General features: G+C 36.9%; 1 protein-coding gene across 2 annotated transcripts in view; it reads right to left on the minus strand.

The window, feature by feature from the left end:
• ptc (protein patched) overlaps positions 1 to 23387 on the minus strand; it is a 396675-nt gene that overhangs the window by 253059 nt on the left and 120229 nt on the right. For both annotated transcript variants that reach the window (XM_090385655.1, XM_090385656.1), the window contains exon 9: positions 7395 to 7542. In XM_090385655.1, the coding sequence (XP_090241781.1) occupies positions 7395 to 7542 (148 nt within the window). The remainder of the gene's footprint in view (positions 1 to 7394; positions 7543 to 23387) is intronic.

Consider the following 23387-nt stretch of genomic DNA (forward strand, 5'->3'; position numbering starts at 1 on the left):
TTTTAGATGCAGAGTAAGCAATATTTGTAATGTGCTTGTGCCAAGAGAGATTAGGTCAGGTTAATCCTCAAAAGAGATATAATCTTGCCTAGAAATCAGATTGTCACCAAAGATAAGCAGAGGAGCAAAAGAATCCTTTTTGCGAGATATAGGACAGGACTGAGTTTTAGAAGGATTGAAATTAACTAAGTTGTCTTTGCCCCACTGGAGAATTACCTGGAGATTAGCATTTAAGGAATTGGTAGCAGATATTCAAGAAGATGAAGCTGATTGAGCAGGGCAAGGTTTCTCAAACTGGAAAGTGGAATGCAAATTTGCCTTTGGAAGTTGATAGCTTACATAAGTTCAAAGAAGAAGTGGACAAACTTTTAGGGTGAATGGATGAGTGGCATATGATGCTGTATAAGCAAGCTTATACAGCATCATATGCCACTGCTAATGCTAATAATGTCCTTAATATGAATTTTAAAAAATTATTATCTGATTATATTTAAATAAATATAATTTCTACCTAGCTTACTTTATTTTTTGTCCAAGCAAATATGCTTGGACAAAAAAAAAAAAAAAAAAAAAAAATCAATCTTAGCATGTTGTTCAATTAATTTCCTCCCTATGTCATTTTCTAGATTTGTAGTCTGTAAAAAAAAATACACCTTGTCATTGCAATTTCTTACAGTGTAGTAAGCTCAGAGCCACTGAATGTCTCTTACAGCATATATTTGTGTTTCTTTAAATAAACTATTATTTTAAGTACAGGAACTTCCCGACTTACGTAAGGGTTGCATTCTGTGGAACACTATGTAAGTCGGAATTTCCTCATGCTTGTGCAGCACTCGCAACTGTGCTTGCTGAATTGATTGAATCAAAAAAAGAAATGTTCCACGAACATGTGAATAGAATTATTTATTGTATTTATTAAATTTTTTTATCTCATGCGCAGGAAAAATTACAAGAGTGTGCAATTTAAAAAAAAAAAAATTTAAATTATAAAAAAAGAGAGGAGACAGGCATAACGTCAGTAAGTTTTACCTTTTGAGCATCGTTGCCAGAACTATGTCTTCAGCTAATAAGTACACCGCTGCAGAGGTTGAGGGCTGTGGAGATTTAGAAAGGGTCGGCCACTCAACCTTATGAAAACATTAACAGATGACTATACGGTGGCTTTTTTTCTTTTCATCGTAGATTTCTTTGTAGCAAGCAAGCATATCATTTACCCCTCTGATAACTTTGAAGAATCGTTCGCTGTCAGGATCCATCTTCTCAAACCTCACCATTGCTGATGCAATTTCACGAAATGCCATTGCCATCTCTCTGGTGATGAAGCATCTCAGCTCCTCATTTGGTTCATCTTGAGCTTCATTAGCATTTTCTTCTATCACTATTGCTGCCTGCAAGTCAATAAGTTCTTCGTTAGATGATTCCTTCTCTTCTTCCTCTAACTCCTCCATGTCTTTGGCATCAACCTCCAACTGAAGTAGCTCGCAACCATTACAATCTTATCTGTAACCTGTTCATATAATTAATCTTTTTCAAATCCTTCAAAGCCTTTTACGTGCTGTGGGCATATTTTCTTCCATGTGCTATTTAAACAACTTTTAGTAATTTCCGCCCAGGCCTTATTAACATTTAAGATGGAGTGGTAAATATTGTAAGATTTCCAAGTCTCTTAATGTAAAATTTTTCTCATCATCTAGTGCAGACAATGCCTGAGCAAATGTTGTGCGTAAATAGTATGCTTTTAAATTTGAAATAACACCCTGATCCATAGGCTGGATGAGTGAAGTAGTAGTATTTGGCAGTAGAAATATGACTCTCACATTATAATATGACTCTCACTTATCTAATAGAACCAAAATCTTGAAAGGAACGTTGTCTTTACAATAATTTTCAATCTCAGGAATGAAGCAGCATTTAGACCAATCCTCAAAGAGAGAGAGAGAGATATACTGTTATCCATGCTCTAGTTTGATTGAAAATGCATGGGTAGGGTGGCTTTATTGATGCCCTTAAATGCACGAAGATTTCCAGAATGGTACACAAGCAGTGGTTTTAATCTGTAATCTCCTGCTGCATTAGTCCCAAGCAAGAGCGTGGCCCTATCTTTTGATGCCTTGAAACCTGGCACTGTATATTCGATCTGGCATTCAATACAGCACAGTCTCGTCAACTTTAAAAATTTGCTGCATTGAATAGCTGCCTTCATCAATAATTTTTTCTAACACATCACAAAAATTTCTCTGCAGCTGCAGAATCGGCACTGGCGACTTCACTGCATCCTTTAACATTGTGGAAACCAGCAGATTGCTTGAACCTATTAAACCACCTGTTGCTTGCCACGAACTTGGCTTGGGGTTTGCTGTACTTATCCTTAATATCTTCATAAATACTTCTTGCTTTTGCCAGAATGGCCACTGAATTCAGGGGCACTTCTTCTAAATCTGATTTTCCCATCCATATTATTAATAGCTGTTCCATCTTCGATATAGCATCTGAACACTGTTTTGTAATCACTGTTGATATTAAGTGCGTTGATCCTTTGACATGTTCTTTTATATGTGCACTGTCCTTTAAAATAGTATTCTATTCACTGTTGAAGCAGTGAGACCCAATTCCCTTGCAATAGATGACAAACTGTGTCTTGCTTCATACTTCTTAATCATTTTCATCTTCATTTCTAAATCAATTCTGTTTAATTTCCTGGCACTGCCAGCACTTGCACTTTCCATTGCTCCCTTTCCCTTCATCGTTGTAATACGTAAATAGGAATGAAGAGAAGTTTCTGAAAATTTGTTTTTTTATATGATTGAAGATTTCAGTGAAGCGGAACACATTTCACCATAATAGCATAAAAACCCACACAATTCCAGTTATCGGTATTATCACAAATGCAATAAGATCGAGTTTACTACCCATTTATAATTAGATGCACTAACAGAAAAGTCCAATAAACCAGAAAGTGCAAATTGTTTTATGGGCTTTACCTCCAAGAAACATGCTTTAGAAAAAATTGATTCAAATTTCAAAATTGAAAATTTTTAAATTTGAATCAATCTTGTTCAAAATTGTTTCTTATAATGGGAACATATGATAAAGATGAAATGGTAGTGCAATTTCCATTATAATTATGACCTTTTAGAGAGATAAATAGCTTAGTAATATAGTAAAAATTCCAACCTACAAGGACTTGGAACGAATTACAAAAAAAAAAAAAATCCCCCAATGTGTTATTGGGTTCACATTACGATATTTTCACGATACCTCCATTTGTTCCTAAAGGATGCAAAATACATTCTATGATTTTTTTTACATTTGCACTGGCCGGCAAAAACTTACATAAAGTTGAATTTCTGCCAGTGAGTATTACTTAAGTCAGGGTTTCCTGTACAAATAACTGGCTTTAAATCCATGATTCGTACTCTCAGAACCCCGTTAAAGATCCTATATCTAAAGGAACAGGATTTGCAACTCTGAAATGACTGGGTCTTCCCATTTTTTTCTATATTTCCTCTACTTCTCACTTTTCTATATCCTTATTTTTGTTTCTTGTGAGCCATTAGGTTTACTAATGGCTTAACATGAAACTATATTCTTCCTAGCCTACTTTTTTCCCCCCTTCCTTAAAATTTCAGCATCTTTCTTTTGCTACTTTGTGTATTATTTTTTTTTACTTTGCCATTCTGGATAGCCAGTATTAATCTGGCTATTCAGAATTGTAAAGTTTAAACATACTTTAAATCTGCTGCTTGATGTTTATCATCTTCTACATTTCATATACTTCCACTGTATTGTTTTGACTCATTTTGGCTTTCTGTCTGTCTCTTGTGGCGAATTTTTCTTTTTTGTCACTCTGTTATCATGTCAACCACAAATAACATATCTACTATTTGTATCCTCCCATGCAGATATTCTGTTTTGGCCTTAACCTCAAAGTTTATTCTAAATTTACTAAAAAAAATTTTTAATCCTGTTTTACTTTTAATTTCTTGACATGTACTCTGTGTCAGAAACAAACTTTACATTGCCATCTTTTCAGGTAATCTTGGTTGTTGATGCTTGATTACAACACCAGAGTTGTGCATTACATGACAATATACTTTTTCTATTTGTTTCTATTTTTCACAATGCATTTTTTTTTTTTTTTAATGTATACAGTGGTTTCTTTTGTGCCTTTACTCTTTTCCATATACTTGTTTGCTCTTTATCTGTATCTCTTTGTTCTATTACTTATATTCATTACAGTTATTGGAACACACAATAAGATACAATATTACACACTACATTAAAATACAAATTTTCATTCATATCAAAGGAAAGAAAAAAAAAAAAAATTTTTTTTTGACCTACCAAAATGTCTTTTGTTCTGAATAAGTTTTAACATCAGAGCATTGCTAATCACCAACTATATTATTTGAGTTTCTGTAGGTTGTATAAATATTCAAGCATAATTGAAAACATAACAAAAAAAAATTAAACAGGATACAGGTAAAAATACTGTTCTCAGATATATTCACTATATATTAGTTTTTATTCATGGGATAGTACTACCAATATCATCATACTGGTAATACTAATATTCGTAGCACACTCAATATTAACTTAATGTGACAAGTAATATAGTATATGCTAAACAAGTTGTGTTATAAAAATAATAGGAAACATTACTTAAATGTTTGTTCAACAAACTAGTAAAAAAAAAAATATATCTAAGAAGAGAACCAAATGCCACGACCAATTGAAGTACAGTGTGGGGCAGTTTCTCTCATAATTTACCCAATGCTATTGCCTTGTGACTGATGTAACTAACTGATAACAAGAAACTGATGCAAACAGGCAAAGTGGTACATGCAATGTGCCTCACTCTGGTATGCAAATAAGTGGTTTTAAAAAGAACCATCTGATAATGTTCTACCTAGTTAAATTGCACATGGATAGCAAACATATCTCAGCAACATTTTAAGCTGCAGAGAGGACACTGAGTTATTTGTTTCAGTGCAACGTGGTTAGCAAGATGGAATAATCACAGGAAGAGACAAAGGATCTTTCATATCAAATGAATTAGAATATTCCAATTAGAGATAGAAGTATCCTGAGGAGCTGCACTCATGACGATCCATCATTTCTGTCCTTTCCATTTCACATATGTGGCATATCAAAATAAAAGAAATTGAAGATTTTGATTTTTGACTGGAAAATACTATGTCAGGTAAAATTAAACACAGTAAATGCACATGCAACTTTTGACTGGAGATCAGCCATTTGTAAGCAAGAAGAAAGAAGGAGTTTTAGTCCACACCGCACTAGAAATTAAATTTTACTGGAAAAATACAAATTTCATATTAAAATTCTGTCATGAGAGTATTTACCACCTAGTGTACTTAACATTTTTCAGTCTATGGATTTCTGTTTTGATAATCTAGTAGATATCAGCTGATTCCAATTGCTTCAAGAAAGAAACAATATTGCAGACTTTGTCCTATTCAGAAATAGCAAGTCAAAATTCTGATTTCAACAATCTGCTAAATTAGACATAGCTCTGAAGAGCACTTCCAAAGCTTCACTAGAAAGAATTCAGTTTTTTGATGTGAAAACATCTTGTCGGCAACTACTAAATTTTTTGGACTGAAGTGAAACAGATTGGTAATGAAAATAAGACAGAAATGCTGAAGTCATCCCAATTAGTCCCTGAACTTGAACTGGCTTATCTGCTTCCACTCTGCCTCGCTTCTCCTACACCAGTCACTAATGTTGATTCGATACAGTAAGTAGCTAGCTTGAGCATAAAACATTACATTGTTCATAACTTGAGTTCTAGCTGTTCGATTTTAAAAACTCTTAATTATTTTTTTGCCATCTACTATTGAATTGTGAAAATATCAAATTTAATTTTAAGTGTTGAAAAAAAAAAAAAAGTTTACAACCTACATGAGCATCTTTAAGATGGCTCAAACTCCAGCTCAGCTAAACTGAACATACTGTGCAAGAATAAAAGCTTCAAAGCACCAAAGAAACCTCCCATGTTGACAAAACAAAGAGTTCAAAAACAGAGGAAAAAAAAAAAAAAAAAATGCAGAGTTTAATAAAATCTACTACAAGATTTTGATCAACATCAACCTTCTACAACTTCTCATCAAGAAGCTGGGCTGTCAACATCATGAAATTATATTCATGAACTTTTGGAAGATTTTGATCTAGAAGATTTGAGTTCAAATGAATTACCACGATTTTCAATAGATTTCTGAACTGGTTAGACATATTCTGCAACAACTAGCTTTGAATGAATCATAAATAGAAACAATCATATTTCAGCTTAACTGCCATGTTGTAGCCCTCCAGCAGTTTCAACAGTAGTCAATCATGAAACCATTTACAAGAATGCTGAACATGACCATAACTCCTATAAAGAATTTGAATGAAAGTTTCTGAAAAATACATTTGGAGCTGTTTGTGATATCTGTGATAGATTATGGTGTGAAAATGATGTAAAATTGTGAATGGGAGGAAGTTATCAGTTACTTCTCTTAGAATTTCCAAATGCAGATGTAACAACTATGAAGGATTGTAATACTTGTCGAGCATCTCTCAAAAATGATGCAGTTCCAACATTTTCAAAGAGCAACGGTTTCATTTATCCTGCTATTCCACCTCATCTGCCTCGACTGGATTTAGTGACCAAGTGACTGATTTCTCCTCGTATACCATTCAATCTAAGACATAGTTTCAGCAAATATGAAATTCTGGGCCAAGTTATAAATGTTCCTGTAAATGTTAATTTGATTGTCAATTGTTTGACTTAGAGAGTAGAGATGACAATTATTGCGTTAACATTCACGTTGTCCAAGCCAAGAATTTTTCACATAAAAATAAACATCTGTGGTGTTTAAGGGATACAAATGCTGGCGTTTTTTTTTTTTTTTTTTTTTTTAACCTGTTTAAATATTCTCTCACACTCTGCACTGCTATGACAAATTGTTAAAATCCAAGAATGACCTGGGATAATTTATTATATTTCAAGCTTCTACTTTAAATTTTATCATTTAAAAGACCAAAAAATATTGGAAACTTATTCACAAAAAATTTCAAATTTGAAAATGCACTATCTCAGTATTAATAGGAATTATTTTTCAATGGGAACCTGTGCAACATCTAGTCACTACAGCAATATGCCATTCTGACTCTGTTTGGTCTCTGGTATTTATTAGTGGCATGCTAATAGTAGAATATGCTATTAACAAAGAATGGCTTCACTTTTGAGAGCTACAATGAAGTTTTAAATGGTTAATTTTATTACTATCATTATATATTTATATGATAGTTTTATTGTAAGTACCTTTGTAATTATGGATTTCTTTAGGTTGTTTAAAATTATAACACCATGTTTAATGAATATCAAATACCTCTGTAAACTTTCTTTGCCAAGCTGCTAAAACTATTCTCGTTTTTTCAATTGTCCAATCTAAATTATGAACTTTAAAAGTATTCTGCCAATATTCAAACATTTCTTTTTCTGCCATCAGCTGGATTATTGTTTGCAAAGCTTCAGCCCTAAAAAAAAAGCAATATTAATTTCAGGAATATAAAATTAAATAATTCAATCTATTTAATTATAATTATTCTTACTGAGCTCTACCATACTTATGATCTTAACAAAAAACTTGTTTGGTGGTCATTAGAAAACCCAAAGAAGTTATGTGATCTAAATATGAAAACTTGTTTGAATTTTCTGATGACTAGCAAATAAAGGAGCAAATTGTGGGAAATTATAAATAGAAGGAAATGAAATAATATACTGCCTTTGATATAGTAATTTCAAACAAATCTTAATTTATAGGAATTTTTGGCACAAGGGGCTACTTTGGCAATATTGCACCTACCAAAGTAACTGAGGCCACATATGATAACTGCCAGGGGAGCCAGTGGTCATACAATTTAATTTGTTTCAGCTAGGGAAAAAAAAAAAAAAAAAATTCAGAGATTTGTGTCATTACCAATGATGCAGCTAAGTGACAAAGGTTCTTATAGATCTGAGAAGATACTGAATGTGGAATGTTGAGCAAAATAAATTCAAGTACAGGTAGCCCTTGGTTCAGAGATGAGAGCTATTCCCCTTGTTTTATGATGGTTTGTTTTGCAACAATTCACAATGACAGTTTCAAAATCAGCAGAACAATATCAAAAAAAAAAAAAAAAAAAAAATACTATAAAAAATTTCAAAAACGTGCAACTATAAATACCAGATATGATGCAAAGAAACAGCACAGTTAATCAGAAATGAGATGAAGCCAGCTTGCACAAGCTGATTGTTAAATTTAAGAATTTTGCAACAATTAAACCAACAATGGCTATAAACTGTAGAGCAGCACACACTTCAATCCACAATGGATAGCAGCATTTGGGCAATAAGATGACATGGAAAATTCAGCCAGGGTGCACTTATTTCAGCATCCTTTGTGTTTCTTTTCCCCCTCTCTCCTTCCTTACACAACATCCTGGGTAGGGATCATCTCCACTAGCAATTTTACAGCAATATTATTTCCAACAAACATCTGCTTAATTTTGCCTGGACTGCTTCTTAAGGTAATGACAGTCCCCTGCTCAATGTCTGTCGAAGATTTTACATTTCTATAATTATCGAGAATCTGAGAAGGTTGAAGACAATTCTAGAATACTTGACAATTCGACATTACCCTAAGAAGAAGCAGCCCAGGCAAACAGAAGCAGATGTTTTCTGATACTGTAATGGAATTCACTTTTGTGGGGTTGTAAATCTCACAAAGGGAGAAGGAACTATGTAGTTTCCAGAAAGAGGGTAGGGGTTAGAAATTTCCAGCACACCACAGGATCCCTATCTACCATCTAAGCCAATCATCAGGGGGGGGGAGGCAGAGATAAGATGAGAGGAACTCAGTTGGGCCACTATTCTACAGTGTCAATTTGTGAATTTTACTTAAAAACTGCTCATTAAATTAATAAAATAAGTGCCACCATGTCCAGTAAGAGAAGTTCAGTAAAGCCAAGTGAATGTGAAAATGTCACTAAAAAGTCATGTAGATCTATTACTTTGGAAAAAAAGATGGAGGTAATTTGTAGAATGGAAGATGGTTAAACATGTATTAATGAGTGCAAAAGTATGAAGTTGTATCCATCAGCTGCAAGTACCGTAATGAAAAATGCAGATAAAATAAAACAGTCAATGCAACAGTAAGTGCAATGCAAGCAAGTTATAGCAGAAGTAAACTTTTAGAGGAAAAAAAAGGAGAAATTGTCATTGTGAGTGGATGACTTAAATTCAAAAAAAAAAAACATTCCGCTGGCTCAAGCTATTATTACTGATAAAACAAAGTCAATTTTTAAAGAACTTGAGAAAAAAAACAGAGGATGGTGATGAGACATTTTTAGATAGCAAAGGGATAGTTTGTGCAATTTAAATCTCAAAGTAAGTGCTGGTGTGTGAAATAAAGTGGAGAGGCAGGAAGTGCAGCATTTCCTGCAGAGTTTCAATCCATTGTAGAAGAGGGTAATTATCCTCCTGATCTCATTTTTAATGTTTAACAAACTGGGATTTATTGGAAGAAATTTTTTTTCATCACGAACCTTCATTGCCCACAAAGAGCAGTCTGCCCCAGGTTTCAAGGCTACAAAAAAACAGGCTAACACTTCTCATGGGCACAAATGTCTCTGGCACTTTAAAATTAAAACCAATGTTGGTGTAACATTAACAGACATCACATGCTCTCAAGGCCCCAAACAAAGCCATGGTGCCAGTCTACTGGAATTGAAACAGCAGAGCTTGGGTAACTCACACTATTTTGGATTGGTACACAAACTATTTTTGCCTATTGTGTTCTGTTTTTTTTTTTTTTTTTTTTTTCAAGAGAATTGGTAACAAGCCAAGGCTCTTCTTCTCTTGGACAATGCCCCTGGCCATCCTGCAAACCTTGCTGAAGTTAGAATATCTCCAGACATCAGTGTTGTGTGCATGACACTAAACACCACTTCAGTTTTGCAACCACCTGACCAGCAAGTAATAGCAACCTTTAAACCCTATTTACCTCTGCCAAACCTTCATGGAAATAGTGGATAGGTCAGACAAAACTATCAAGGATTATTGGCACTCATTTGACATTCTGAAGGGCATTAGTAAATCAATGCCACTTGGGAGGAAGTGTCAATGAATGTTTGAATGGAGTGTGGCACAAACTTCTCCCACAATTTATGAACAACTTCGCAGGATTAGAGTCAGTGGAGAGCATTGTTGAAGACATTAGCAGGCTGGTGCAAGAGGCAGGATTGGATGAAGTTGCAGCTGAAGATGTAACAGAATTGTTGGATAGCCATTGGATAGCCAGCTTTACAATGAAGACTTTGAAGAATTGGCTAAAGAACTAAGCCAACAGGATGAGGAGAAAGAAAAAGATGAAGAGCATCCTCTAAAATCTATGAGTACAAGTAATCTACAATGCATCTTTTCAGCCATAAGAGGCCCTCACTGATGAGTTCTGAGAGATAGACCATGACTGGAAGTGAAGTGTGAAATTCCATTGGCCGTTTATTCTGAGATTCTCAAAGAGGAAATCAAGTCAACACTGCCTTCTTTCCTCAAAAAAAACAAAGGGAAGATCCTCAACGAGAGACTTCAGCAGAGAAGTAAAAATCTCTGATGAAGTAAAAGTTGAAATATGCATTATGCCACTGTCAAAAAAAAAAAAAAAAAAAATTCAATGCAGGGGAGATACAGTGGTGCTTACAAAAACTTTCAGTCAGTCTGGGCTTGGAACATATCAAAGTAAATATACAAAATTTAATTCTTTTTAATTAATAAAATTTAGTTTGGTTAATCCACAGTACTGTATTGCATTTAATTGATTTATATTCATAAAAATAATGTGTTTACATTCATAGCATTCATTTCAGGGCTTTAAATATAATAATATATTACTTATGTCAAATTTTGAGAGGGGCATGGAATGTAACTTATTGACTTACATTATATAATTAGGTTCATTTTACACCAACTTTTTTTTTGTGACAGTTCCTTCAGTAACAGAACCCATCATAAACAGAGGGCTACCTGTATATGTGTCACTGTTAGCGGTAATAAGCAGTGAGACACTGTGGAGGATTATTTCGAGCCTATAAGCAGAAACAGATCAGCAAAGTATGACCTATTTGGGTTCTGGCTAGGATTATTTCTTTTATAGACTAGAAATTGAAACAGCTTATGTGTTTGCATTTTCTACAGAACTGGCCAGCCAGTTCTGTAGAAAACTTATGTGGGAGGGATATTTTGTAGCATCATCTGCATATTCATTTCCTGGAATGCTACTGTGTCCTGGGATCCAAGAGAAGATAAGTTTGTTGATGCTCACAGAGATGTATCAGTTCATGCCTTATGAACTTTAATAAAGGACTGCAAGGTAAGGAGGTGTTTTTCAAAGCTAAGAGAGAGAGCACTCTTTGAGATGATATATATCCTGTATAGAACTCTTTGAGATGGTATATATCCTGCTTTTACTGAGTGGGAGGTGTGACATATTTTACAGGGCAAGTTTAATAGCATGGAGCTCAAACAGTATAATGTAATTGTTGCATTCAGCCAGAACTGAAATAGAAACAGTTGTATTAGGGAACACAGAAGCTGCACTCACTTTGTTGCCAGAATTAGAACCATCAGTGTAGATCATGGACAAACAGGATGAGTGGGATGGCTTTTAATATTAGATTAGTTAATCAGATATCATCATTCTTTTTGTTAGTGATGGGTCTCTCTCTCTCTCTCTCTCTCTCTCTCTCTCTCTCTCTCTCTCTCTCTCTCGCGCGCGCGCAGCATAAGCCTCAGGCTTCCTTCCACCATATTAATAATAAAAACATCTTTCTTCTGATATAACGAGTGGAGATTCATGAGCCTGAAAATACAGACTGAATTGGGGATGTTCTGTATGCACCTAAGGCAATCCTAAGAGCAGAGTGTTGGATGGAGCAAGACTCACTGTCAAACAGGTGCTCCATAGTTCAGCTGAGATCTAATTAAGCACCTATATAAGTGGAGCAGAGCATAATAATCTGCACCCAAGATGCATTAGTGATGACCTGGAGCATATTCATTTCCTTGACTCAAATAGTTTGTAAATGTTTGACATGCTCTTAGAAGTTTAGCTTCCTATCAGAAATTAGCCTTAGGTGATATATGCTGTTCACAATTGGAAGAGGATGACTGGCCAAGTGTGACTTGAGTTCAGGATACATCTGGTGCTTGTATCAGAAATGTATGGCTGTAAATTTGTAGTCTGGTAGTCTGTATCCATTTTATACCATCCATATTTCAATGTTATTTACTGATATCTGCAGATGCCTCTCAATGTAGCACATATTCTGGAAATTACAGGATGTGGCAAGATCATCAGTGTGGAGATACGAGTCAATGGTATTTGGAATGCTGTTTACAATATTTATTTGTACTGCAAATAAAGTGGTGCTGAGAACAGGGCCTTGTGCGACTCCTTCCTTTTGTGTGCATGTTTGAGACAGAACCTGCCCGTATTAAACTTGGAAACTTGTGTTGAAGGAAGTTCTGAATAAAATATGGCGAACAGTCTCTCATATCAAAAGAATGAAATATATCTCTTAGGATGCCATAGTGCCATGTGATATCAAAAGCTTTCTCCATATTAAGACATGTTGAAATCAGCATTAGTAGGCATATGATGCAAGAAAGGCAAGCTTATGCAGCAACCGCCAAAAAAAAAAAAAAAAAACCACTCCCATTTCACCCCTCTGTTCATTTGAAATACCTGTCCAGCTGAGCCTTAAATTTATTTAGGCTATCAACTTCCACAACATGGGATGGAAGCCTGTTCCACCAACCAACTACCTGCTGGCTAAAGGCAAATTTCCACACATCTATCCTACATCTGTCTTTCCTCAATTTGAATTTATGCCCTTTCAGGTGATTATTCTCAGCAAGAGGAAGAATCCCATTGGCACTGAGCATGCTCAAACCATTCAAGGCATTATACACCTCTATCAGATCACCTCACCAGTGATCTGATAGGTGTATAATGCCTAGTCTCCAGACACTAATTTTCAAAACTTAAGCCTTTCTTCATAAGAGCATCCCTTTGTTCCATTCACTAATCTTGTTGCCCTTCTGTGTACTCGTTCCAGCAGCTCTACATCCTTCTTGAAATGAGGCCTCCAGACCTGTATACAGTACTCAAGGTGTGGCCTGACCATTGCCTTATACAAAGGAATAATCACCTCCTTATCCCTGCTAGAAAAATTCCTGTATATCATTGACAAGACACCATGAGCTACTCTTGCAGCCCATGTGCACTGCTCAGAAAACTTTATATCTGCCTGCACAATTACCCCCAGGTCCTTTTAATTCTCTACCACTGTCAGTGTAATACCACAGAGTTGATACGTTGCTCTGGGGTTACTGTTTCCCCATATGTAGTACTTTACATTTGTCAATGTTAAATTTCATTTGCCACCTCTCAGCACATCTGCTCAACCTTTCCAGATCCTGTTGCAGCAGCATACTGTCAGTGTCATTAACAACTCTGCCAACCTTCATATCATCTGCAAACTTGAACATTAAGCCTGATATCATCATCAGCCATTTTCAATCAACTGCAGGATGAAGGCCTCTTCAGCACCAGTTCCTTCTGTTTTGTGCAATGGCCATCCATTTACTACCCACAAACTCATGAATTTCATCTATCCATCTCCGCCATTGTCTTCCAGGTTTTCTTCTAGCTCCTCTTCGGTACCATTCGGTTATTTTCTTAGTCCATCTGTCATGTCTTCGAGCTATGTGTCCTGCCCAAGACCATTTTAGTTCTTTAGTTTTGATAAGAATCTCCTTAACTTGAGTTTGCTTCCTAATCCATGCGTTTCTCTTCTTATCTAAAAGACTGATTCCCAATATAATTTGTTCCATTCTTCACTGTGTAGTTCTCAACTTCAATTCCATTCTTTTGGTGAGTTCCCAAGTTTCACTTCTTTAAGTCATGGTGGGGAGTATACATTGGTTCATTACTTTACGTTTCAGACAAACTGGGATATTGCTCTTCAGTATGTGACTATATTTCCTGAATGCTATCCATCCAAAATTTATTCTTCTCTTGACTTACAGCCATTTATCATTATTATATAATAACTTGTCCCAGATAACCATATGACTCCACCTTTCCGATTACTGCTCCTTCAATCATTATGTCCCTTTTTGTGGCATACCTTTTCATCATTACTTTTGTTTTAGCCATATTCGTCTCTAGTCCAAAATCCTTACTAACTGTGCATAACTGATTAAGATTTTCCTCTAATTCTTAGGGATCGTGGCTTATGACCACAATGTCATCTGCAAATCTTAAATGGTTTAGGTACTCTCCATTCACATTGACTCCTTTCGACGACCAGTCTAATCTTCTGAAAGCTTCCTCAAGGGGAGCAGTAAACAGCTTCGGAGATATTGTGTCTCCTTGTCGAACTCCTTTCTTGATTTTAAATTTGCTACTGTCTTTGTCTAGTCTAATAAAGGAGGTAGCGTACTCATATATTTTCTTCAAAATCATAATATATGGGGTATCTATGCCCTTGTCTTTCAAATGCCAGAAACATTGCCTTATGCTGTATGGAGTCAAATGCCTTTTCATAATCCACAAATGCCAGGCATAATGGTGTTTTATATTCATTTGCTTTCTCCATTAGCTGTGATATTATGTGAAGGTGATCTATAGTTGAGAATTCTGTCCTAAAGTCAGCTTGCTCTTTCGGTTGATTCTCATCAAGTATTCTTTCTAATCTGTTAGTAATGACCCTTGTGAACAACTTGTAGATGTGGGATAACAAGCTAACTGGTCTTTTCCAATTTATCTCCTTTCTTATGCAGTAAAACTATGATTGCATTATTCCACTGCTTAGGCATCACACCTTTTCTAATGCATTTTGTGAAGAGCCTTGCCAGTTTGTGTTACGTCTCTTCCTCCCAATTTTAACAACTTTACAGTAACTTCATCTTCCCCTGGGGCTTTCTGATTCTTCAATGCCTGTTCTGCCTAATCAGAAGAATATTGGGTTTGTCATATGTGTTGCTAATTTGCAGTCCATCTTCCCCACTGTTTGCATCATTCCCTTGCTCCTTGTATAATTATATATAGTAGAATTCTGCTATTTGAGTTATGCCTTCTCTGCTATCAAAAAGTACACCATCGCTAATCTTCAGTTTCAGTATCATTTGTCTTTCTGTATTACTGCTCATGGCTGCTGATTTAAATCCTTTGTTTTCCCTTAATGCTTGTTCTACTTTTCTTGTATTAAATCTTATGTCCTCTCTGAACCTCTTTCTAATGGCTTAGCATAACTCAGTATACTCAATTTTCTGGTTGTCAGTGTTTATCTTGCTCTTCATTTGTTGCCTTCAGTTCATCATAACAAGTACATAAATTCAGAAAACAACAATGCACCTAACACTGATCCCTGGGGGGGGTCTCCACTAATTATATTAGTGCACGAAGAGCAGTGTCCAATGATTACCACTCTCGGTCTTCTCCCACTCAACCATCCCTTTATCCATACCAGCAATTTGCCTCCAATGCGACACTGCTCCAATTTGTGCAACAGTCCTCCATATGCAACAGTATCAAAAGCCTTTCTAAGATCCAAATATATTCTATCAAAATTATTCTTTGCATCCAGTTCCTTTGTGACCACATCATAGTATCCAATCAAACCGGTCAGACAAAACTTCCCCTTAACAAACTCATGGCTGTTTCAGAGCTATAACTGAAGTCTTGTACAGCTGATCCTGCAGTGCTTCTTTAACCAGGGCCTCCATTAATTTCCCTGTAACAGGTGTTAAACTAACAGGTCTGTAATTACTTGTGTCACCCTTTGATCCAACTTTACGAGTTGGGATCACATTTGCACACCTCCAATCCATGGGTACCTCCGCTGAGACCAAGGAAGCTCTAATAATTATGGCTAAGGGTTTGCTTATTTCCTTTGCTGCCTCCTTTAATAGAACTGGATAGATCTCATCCACCCCAGATGCCTTTCTTATGTTTATCTTCAACAATTTCTCCTCTAATTTGCTCTCAGTTATTACAAAATCATCAAAAACTTACTGCCAGAGTTTAATTCACATCTGGCATTCCCCTCCCTGAATAACTCATGTGTGAATATATATGCAAAATACTCATTTAGTTTGTTAGCTATCTGAGCAGGATCATCAACTATAGAGTTTACAGAGTTAAGAACTCTTTGCTATTTTTCTTGCAACCTTTGCCAAAGATTTCTTGTAATCTGCCTTTGCCTGCCTAAGCGCTCTTTTGACTTCGTTGTACACCAGCTTATCTGTCATAGGCTTCCATGTCACCTGTTAATTTATATGTATCCCATGCATTTTTCTTCTCTGCCACATGTCTCATTAGTTCATCTAACATTGGTACAAATACTGAATGGTATTAAGGATAAGTTGCTACAATGGATAAAAGGATGGTTAAGTGGGAGAAGACAGAGGGTGGTAATCAATGGGTGCTGCTCTTCATGGACTAATGTTATTAGTGGAGTGCCACAGGGTTCGGTGTTGGGTTCACTGTTGTTTTGTATATTTATCAATGATATTGATGAAGGTATATCAGGCTTAATGTCGAAGTTTGCAGATGATACAAAGGTTGGCAGGGTTGTTAATGACAGTAATGGCAGTTTGCTACCATTACTGCCATTACTGTCAGTAATGGCAGTGTGCTACTGCAATAGGATCTAGATAATTTGGGCAGATGGGCTAAGAAGTGTCAACTGAAGTTTAACCTTGACAAATGCAAAGTACTGCATATAGGTAGAAGTAACCCCAGAGAAATGTACCAACTGAGTGGTACTACACTTAAGGTGGTAGAAAATGAAAAAGACCTGGGAGTAATTGTGCAGTCAGATATGAAGTTTTCTGAGCAATGCAGACAGGCTGCCAGGGAAGGTCATGGGATTTTGTCAATGATATATAGGAATTTTGCTAGCAGGGAAAAGGAGGTGATTGTCCCTCTGTATAAGGCAATTGGTCAGACCATGCCTTGAGTACTGCGTACAGGTCTGGAGGCCTCATTTTAGAAAGGATGTAGATTTACTTGAACATGTACAGAGAAGGGCAACAAAGATTGGTGAGGGGAATGAAGGGATCCTCTTACCAAGAGAGGCTTAAGTTCCGCAAATTGCAGTGGCTGGAGACTAGGCATCTGCACAGTGATCTGATTGAGGTGTATAAGGCATTGAATGGGTTGAACATGCTGAATTCTGATGGGATCCTTCCACTTGTTCAGAGTACGAACCTAAGGGGGCATAAATTCAAATTAAGAAATTACAGATGTAGAATAGATGTGCGATAGGTTGAATAAATTTAAGGAGGAACTGGACAGGCATTTGGAGGGAATGGTGTGATTTTTTTTTGGCTGATGCTGCATAAGCTCATACACTTGCTTTCTTGCATCACATGCCACTACTACATCAATTTAGGCCTAAACCTTGAACAATATTTCTTAGTTGGTATGAAAAGTCTAGTAGCTTCCAAATTTAATTCTTTGAATACTTCCCATTTTTAATTTGCTGTTGGTAACACTATCAGTTATTCCTACTGTATAGAATTAAATATGGTCTCAGACCACCATAGTCACCTTTATGAAAGCAAAACCCTTCCCTTTACCACTGCCAGTAGTTACCTCTTTGAGTAACTCCCACTTCAGCACAATGTGATCACTGCCACCTAGTGGTTCCTTTAGCTGCAGATTCTCTTGCATGAAGAATCATTACTGTTAATCCGATCAAGAGTATTACTGCCAAATTTGCCTTCTGAACATGCTTTTGTAAAAAACAATCTTGTAAAATCCAATAAATCCACAAAAGCCTTGCTGGTTTGCTACTTGCTATTTGGTTTTTAGGAGCATTAGCAACTACGGCCATATTGCTCCGGGATATGCGGTGGTCATTCCCCAACCTTTCCGCATGTTCCATATTTGGTGGTGACTGGTTCAAACCCCGGTCTAATCAAGAAGCGTGTGCTACGCACTGCCGCTCCTTGCTACCTTGCTAGTGTGCGAGTGACCAACTACAAATTCCAGTCAATATCTGGGAAATTAAAATCCCCCATTATAAGACACTTTGATTTACTGCCAATTCTCTTTCTCTGTACAGTTGTTTATTATACTCAGAGTCATTAGGCCTATAACACACTCCTACTCTCAATTTTGCTTTCCCAGTGCTTATGTCCCAAACTGACTCGACACTGCTCTGTCTACCCATGTCGACTGGCTGTACCTCCTTGGATTTTGTGCTTCTTAACTAATAATCAAACCCTCTTCCCTTCCTATACACATTGTACTACCCAAACTTCTGCATTCCTTATATCTGTGTTAACCAATGTCTCTGATATCCGAACAATATCTGCCTTTGATGTTTTGACGAACACCTCAAATTCATCAAATTTATTTACCAAACTCCTAGCATTGCTGTAAATGCAAGTATACATGCACCTGTTCCTATTCTTAGCTACCCTAACATAACCCATGTATTTACTTGTTGTGCAGTGACTCCCAGCAATCCCCTGCTCATTGTTTTCCAGGCTGCTGCTCATTTCAATAGAAGCAGTGTAAGTAGTAGTAGTGGCATGTGATGAAAGAAAGCAAGTGTATGAGCTTATGCAGCATCAGCCAAAAAAAAAAAAAAAAAAAAAAAAAACACACCATTCCTCTCCAAATGCCTGTCCAGTTCCTCCTTAAATTTATTCAACCTATCAACTTCCACAATGACAGATGGAAGTTTGTTCCAGCAATTAACCACCCGCTGGCTAAAGGCAAATTTCCGCACATCTATTCTACATCTCTCTTTTCTTAATTTGAATTTATGCCCCCTTAGGTTCGTAATCTGAACAAGTGGAAGGATCCCATTAAATTCAGCGTGCTCAACCCATTCAAGGCCTTATACACTTAGATCAGATCACCGCGCAGGTGCCTAGTCTCCAGCCACTCCAATTTGCAGAACTTAAGCCTCTCTTGGTAAGAGGATCCCTTCATTCCCCTCACCAAACTTATTGCCCTTCTCTGTACACGCTCAAGTAAATCTACATCCTTCCTAAAATGAGGCCTCCAGACCTGTACGCAGTACTCAAGGCGTGACCTGACCATTGCCTTATACAGAGGGATAATCACCTCCTTTTTCCTGCTAGCTAAATTCCTATATATCATTGACAAAACCCCATGACCTGTCCTGGCAGCCTGTCTGCAATGCTCCGTAAACGTCATATCTGACTGCACAATTACTCACAGGTCTTTTTTATTTTCTACCACCTTATGTGTAGTACCACTCAGTTGGTACTTTTCTCTGGGGTTACTTCTACCCATATGCAGTACTTTGCATTTGTCAAGGTTAAACTTCAGTTGCCACTTCTTAGCCCATCTGCCCAAATTATCTAGATCCTGTTGCAGTAGCACACTGCCATTACTGTCATTAACAACCCTGCCAACCTTTGTATCATCTGCAAACTTCGACATTAAGCCTGATATACCTTCATCAATATCATTGATAAACATACAAAACAACAGTGGACCTAACACCGAACCCTGTGGGACTCCACTAATAACATTAGTCCAAGAAGAGCAGCACCCATTGATTGCCACCCTCTGTCTTCTCCCACTTAAGCATCCTTTTATCCATTGTAGCAACTTACCCTTAATACCATTCCGCTCCAATTTGTACAATAGTCTTCAATGCGCAGTGTCAAAAGCTTTCTTGAAATCGAAATATATGATATCAAAATTATTTTTTGCATCCAGTTCCTTTTTAACCACATCATAATATTCTATCAAATTTGTCAGACAAGACTTTCCCTTAAGAAACCCATGCTGTGTCTGAATTATTGCTGCAGTCTTGTCTAGATGACAAGATGCAATGCATCTTTAACCAGCGACTCCATTATTTTACCCGCCTGTTAAACTAACTGGTCTGTAATTACTCGTGTCACCCTTCGATCCCCCTTTGTGAATTGGGGATACATTTGCCCATCTCCAGTCTGTGCGAACCTCCCCTGAGTCCAAGGACACTCTCATAATTATGGCTAAGGGTTTGCTTAGTTGCTTTGCTGCCTCCTTTAATATAACTAGATAGATCCCATCCACCCCAGGTGCTTTTCTTATGTTTAACTTCAACAATTTCTCCTCCACTTTGCTTTCAGTTATTCCAAAATCATTAAGTATCCTGCTACAATTTGATAACCTTCTGCCTTTTTCAAACCTTAATAATTCCTCTTGTGTGAATGTAGATGCAAAATACTCATTCAGTTTGTTTGCTATCTGAGCAGGATCATCAACAGTCGAACCAACAATGTCAAGTGGACCAATCAGATTCATCCCGTTCCTTTTAGTATTTATATAAGTAAAGAAATCCTTGCTGTTTTTCTTAGCATCTTTTGCCAAGGATTTCTCGTAATCTGCCTTCACCTGCCTAACCTCCTTTGTCACCTGATTACAGACTAGCTTATATCTGCCATAGGCTTCTGAGTCGCTTGATAATTTATATGCATCCTATGAATTTTTTTTTTTTTATCTGTTACGAGTCTCATTAGTTCATTAGATAACCATTTAGGCCTAAACCTCGAACAATATTTCTTAATAGGTATGAAACTTTTAGTAGCATCCACGATTAATTCCTTGAATGCTTCCCACTTAGAATTTACTGTTGGTAACATCGTCAGTTTATCCCACTGTACAGAATTTAAAAACTGTCGGAGACCGCTGTACTCACCTTTACGGAAGCAAAAACCCTTTCCTTTACCCCCGATGGTAATTAAATCTTTAAGTAAATCCCATATCAGTACACTGTGATCACAGCCACCTAGTGGTTCCTTTATCTGCAAATTCTTAATACACGAATGATCACTGCTGATAACCAGATCAAGAGTATTACTTTCTCTGGTTGCCTCTCAAACATGCTGCTGCAGAAAACAATCATCCAATAAATTCACAAAATCTGACTAGTGTGTGAGTGACCAACCCACAAGTTCCAGTCAATATCTGGGAAGTTAAAATCCCCCATTATAAGACATTCCGATTTACTAGCCCACTCTATTTCTCTGTACAATTGTTCATTGTACTCATTCGAGTCATTAGGCCTATAACACACTCCTACTCTTATTTTTGCTTTTGCAGTGCTTATCAACTGGATGCACTTCTTTTGATTTTGTTTTTCTTAATTAACAGCATAACACCACCTCCCTTTCTATCCTGTATATCCTTTCTGTACACATTGTACTCCCCAAATTCCAGTTCAGCATTCCTTATATCTTTGTGACACCACGTCTCTGCTATCCCAACAATATCCGCCTTTGATGTCTTGACCAACACTTCAAATTCATCAAATTTATTTACTATACTTCTAGCATTGGTATACATGCAAGCATACATGCTCCTACTCCTATTCTTAGTTACCCTAACACATCCCATATACCCACCTATTTCAAGATGACTGCCATCCGTCCCTGAAATCCCCAACACTCCACGCTCCATGTCGCTACTTATTCTAATAGAAGTTGTGCAAGAATCACCTTCACCTCTGCCTACGGCTACTGTTAAACTATTAGTCCTTGTATCCCCACAAGCTAGCAGTTTTCCGACCCACCTAACACTGCCTCGATAGCATCAGCAAATATTCTTGCACCCTTTCTATTTAAGTGTATCCCGTCCCTGTAGAAGCAATCTCTCCTGTTAACAAGTACAGTCCAGGCTGAAAAAAATTCTACCCCTTGAGCCTTGCACAATCTTTCCAGGGCCGAATTGTCGACAAGGCTCTCATCATATACTCCCTCCTATCGTGTCTGGGCAGAATTGCAGACACTTTCAAATTCAACCCCAATTCTCGGCTTTTGTTCAACAGTGACCTGTACTTGTTAAGTAATTCTGCCGGTCTCCTACTCCTAATATCATTAGTGCCAACGTGTACAACTACATCACCTTTTGTGCCCTTAAAAGATGATATCCGCTCTACAACGTCATCAACCTTTGCCCCTGGCAGACATACCCTGGATCTGGTCCTGTTCCACCTATCCTTTTTACAAAGCATGTTTCCCGTTTCCCTGACAATAGAGTCTCCAACAACTACTAGTTCCTGAGGGACCAGAGCATTCTGCCTTGGGGGTTGCCGCTGTGTTGCGTGATGACCAAGTGCAAGCTCTGGCATTGATGTGGGCAGCTGAGAGCCTGATGGGCCCCTCAATTTAGATCTTTTGAGGGCATCCACCCTGTCCTTCAAACTCTCATATTGGCCCATAACAATGCTGAGTTGTCGCTTGATTTCCTTACACCGCGCACACACAAAGACATCCCCCATTGCAATGTCATGTTCTGTTCCAGAGAGTTCGGCAAACATTTCACAAGTTGCACATTTTTTTTTAGGCTGTGATGCGTTGGAGAATCGCCCCCCCTCAGTTCTCCCCCGAGTCACAGCACTCCTGCCACTTTGTGCCCGTTGCTTTGCTGCTCTAGTTTGGGGCATGATACTTTAAAAAAAATTAATAAAATCAATAAATTAAATTAATTAAATGTCAATACTACGCTATCTAATAGAAACAGTGAAGCGTAATACTCTATAAATTATACGTTAGAGCTACCTAACTATCTCAATTAAAAATTTGAATTCCCTACCACTATATACAAAAACAATGGCTGCAAGATTCGAACGAAATAACGGTTATTAAGTATTACGTATATCTACAAAAACTGTTTATCTAAATTAAAATAACCAGCGTAACTATAACTATAAGACTACATATTAAGTACAATATAAAATAACAATTATGTAAATAAAAAGGCAAACACTTATCGTTTTTTTCAGAGCCTGCAACTGACAGCTGTAAAAGAGGTGAAAGTAGTAAGAACCACTTTCATCTCTGCCAGCAGCTATTGTTAATCTATTAGTGTGTTCCCCCCCCCCCCCAAGCTAGCAGTTTTCTGACCCATATTAAATGCTAAAATGGTAAAAAAGAGAACTAAGGACCACTTGGTTCTCTTTATTAGGACAACTGAACATCAATTATTTCTTCTTTTATAATGACATCTGGTAGGTTTTTACTCTCCAGCAGAATAGATTCATTTCAATTTGGATCAAAAAAACTTCACTGAATAGTGATACTGGATGGCTAGTTGGTTCTTGAAATATGATTATACTTAATTTAAATAATATATAACTGAACACTTCCAAAAGACTCTGTTAGCAATTTTACTACCCATGAATTCTGTATTGAGGCAAAAGATTTCCAACTGCTATGAGGAAACACATTTTGGTCCTGGTGAATTCACAACAGAAAAACAAAAACCAACTTGACAGTACAAGGTTGGTAGAACTGCACAATT

The sequence above is a fragment of the Mastigoproctus giganteus genome, chromosome 12 (assembly GCF_048544385.1).
Source record: "Mastigoproctus giganteus isolate SK-2022 chromosome 12, ASM4854438v1, whole genome shotgun sequence".
NCBI lineage: Eukaryota > Metazoa > Arthropoda > Arachnida > Uropygi > Thelyphonidae > Mastigoproctus > Mastigoproctus giganteus.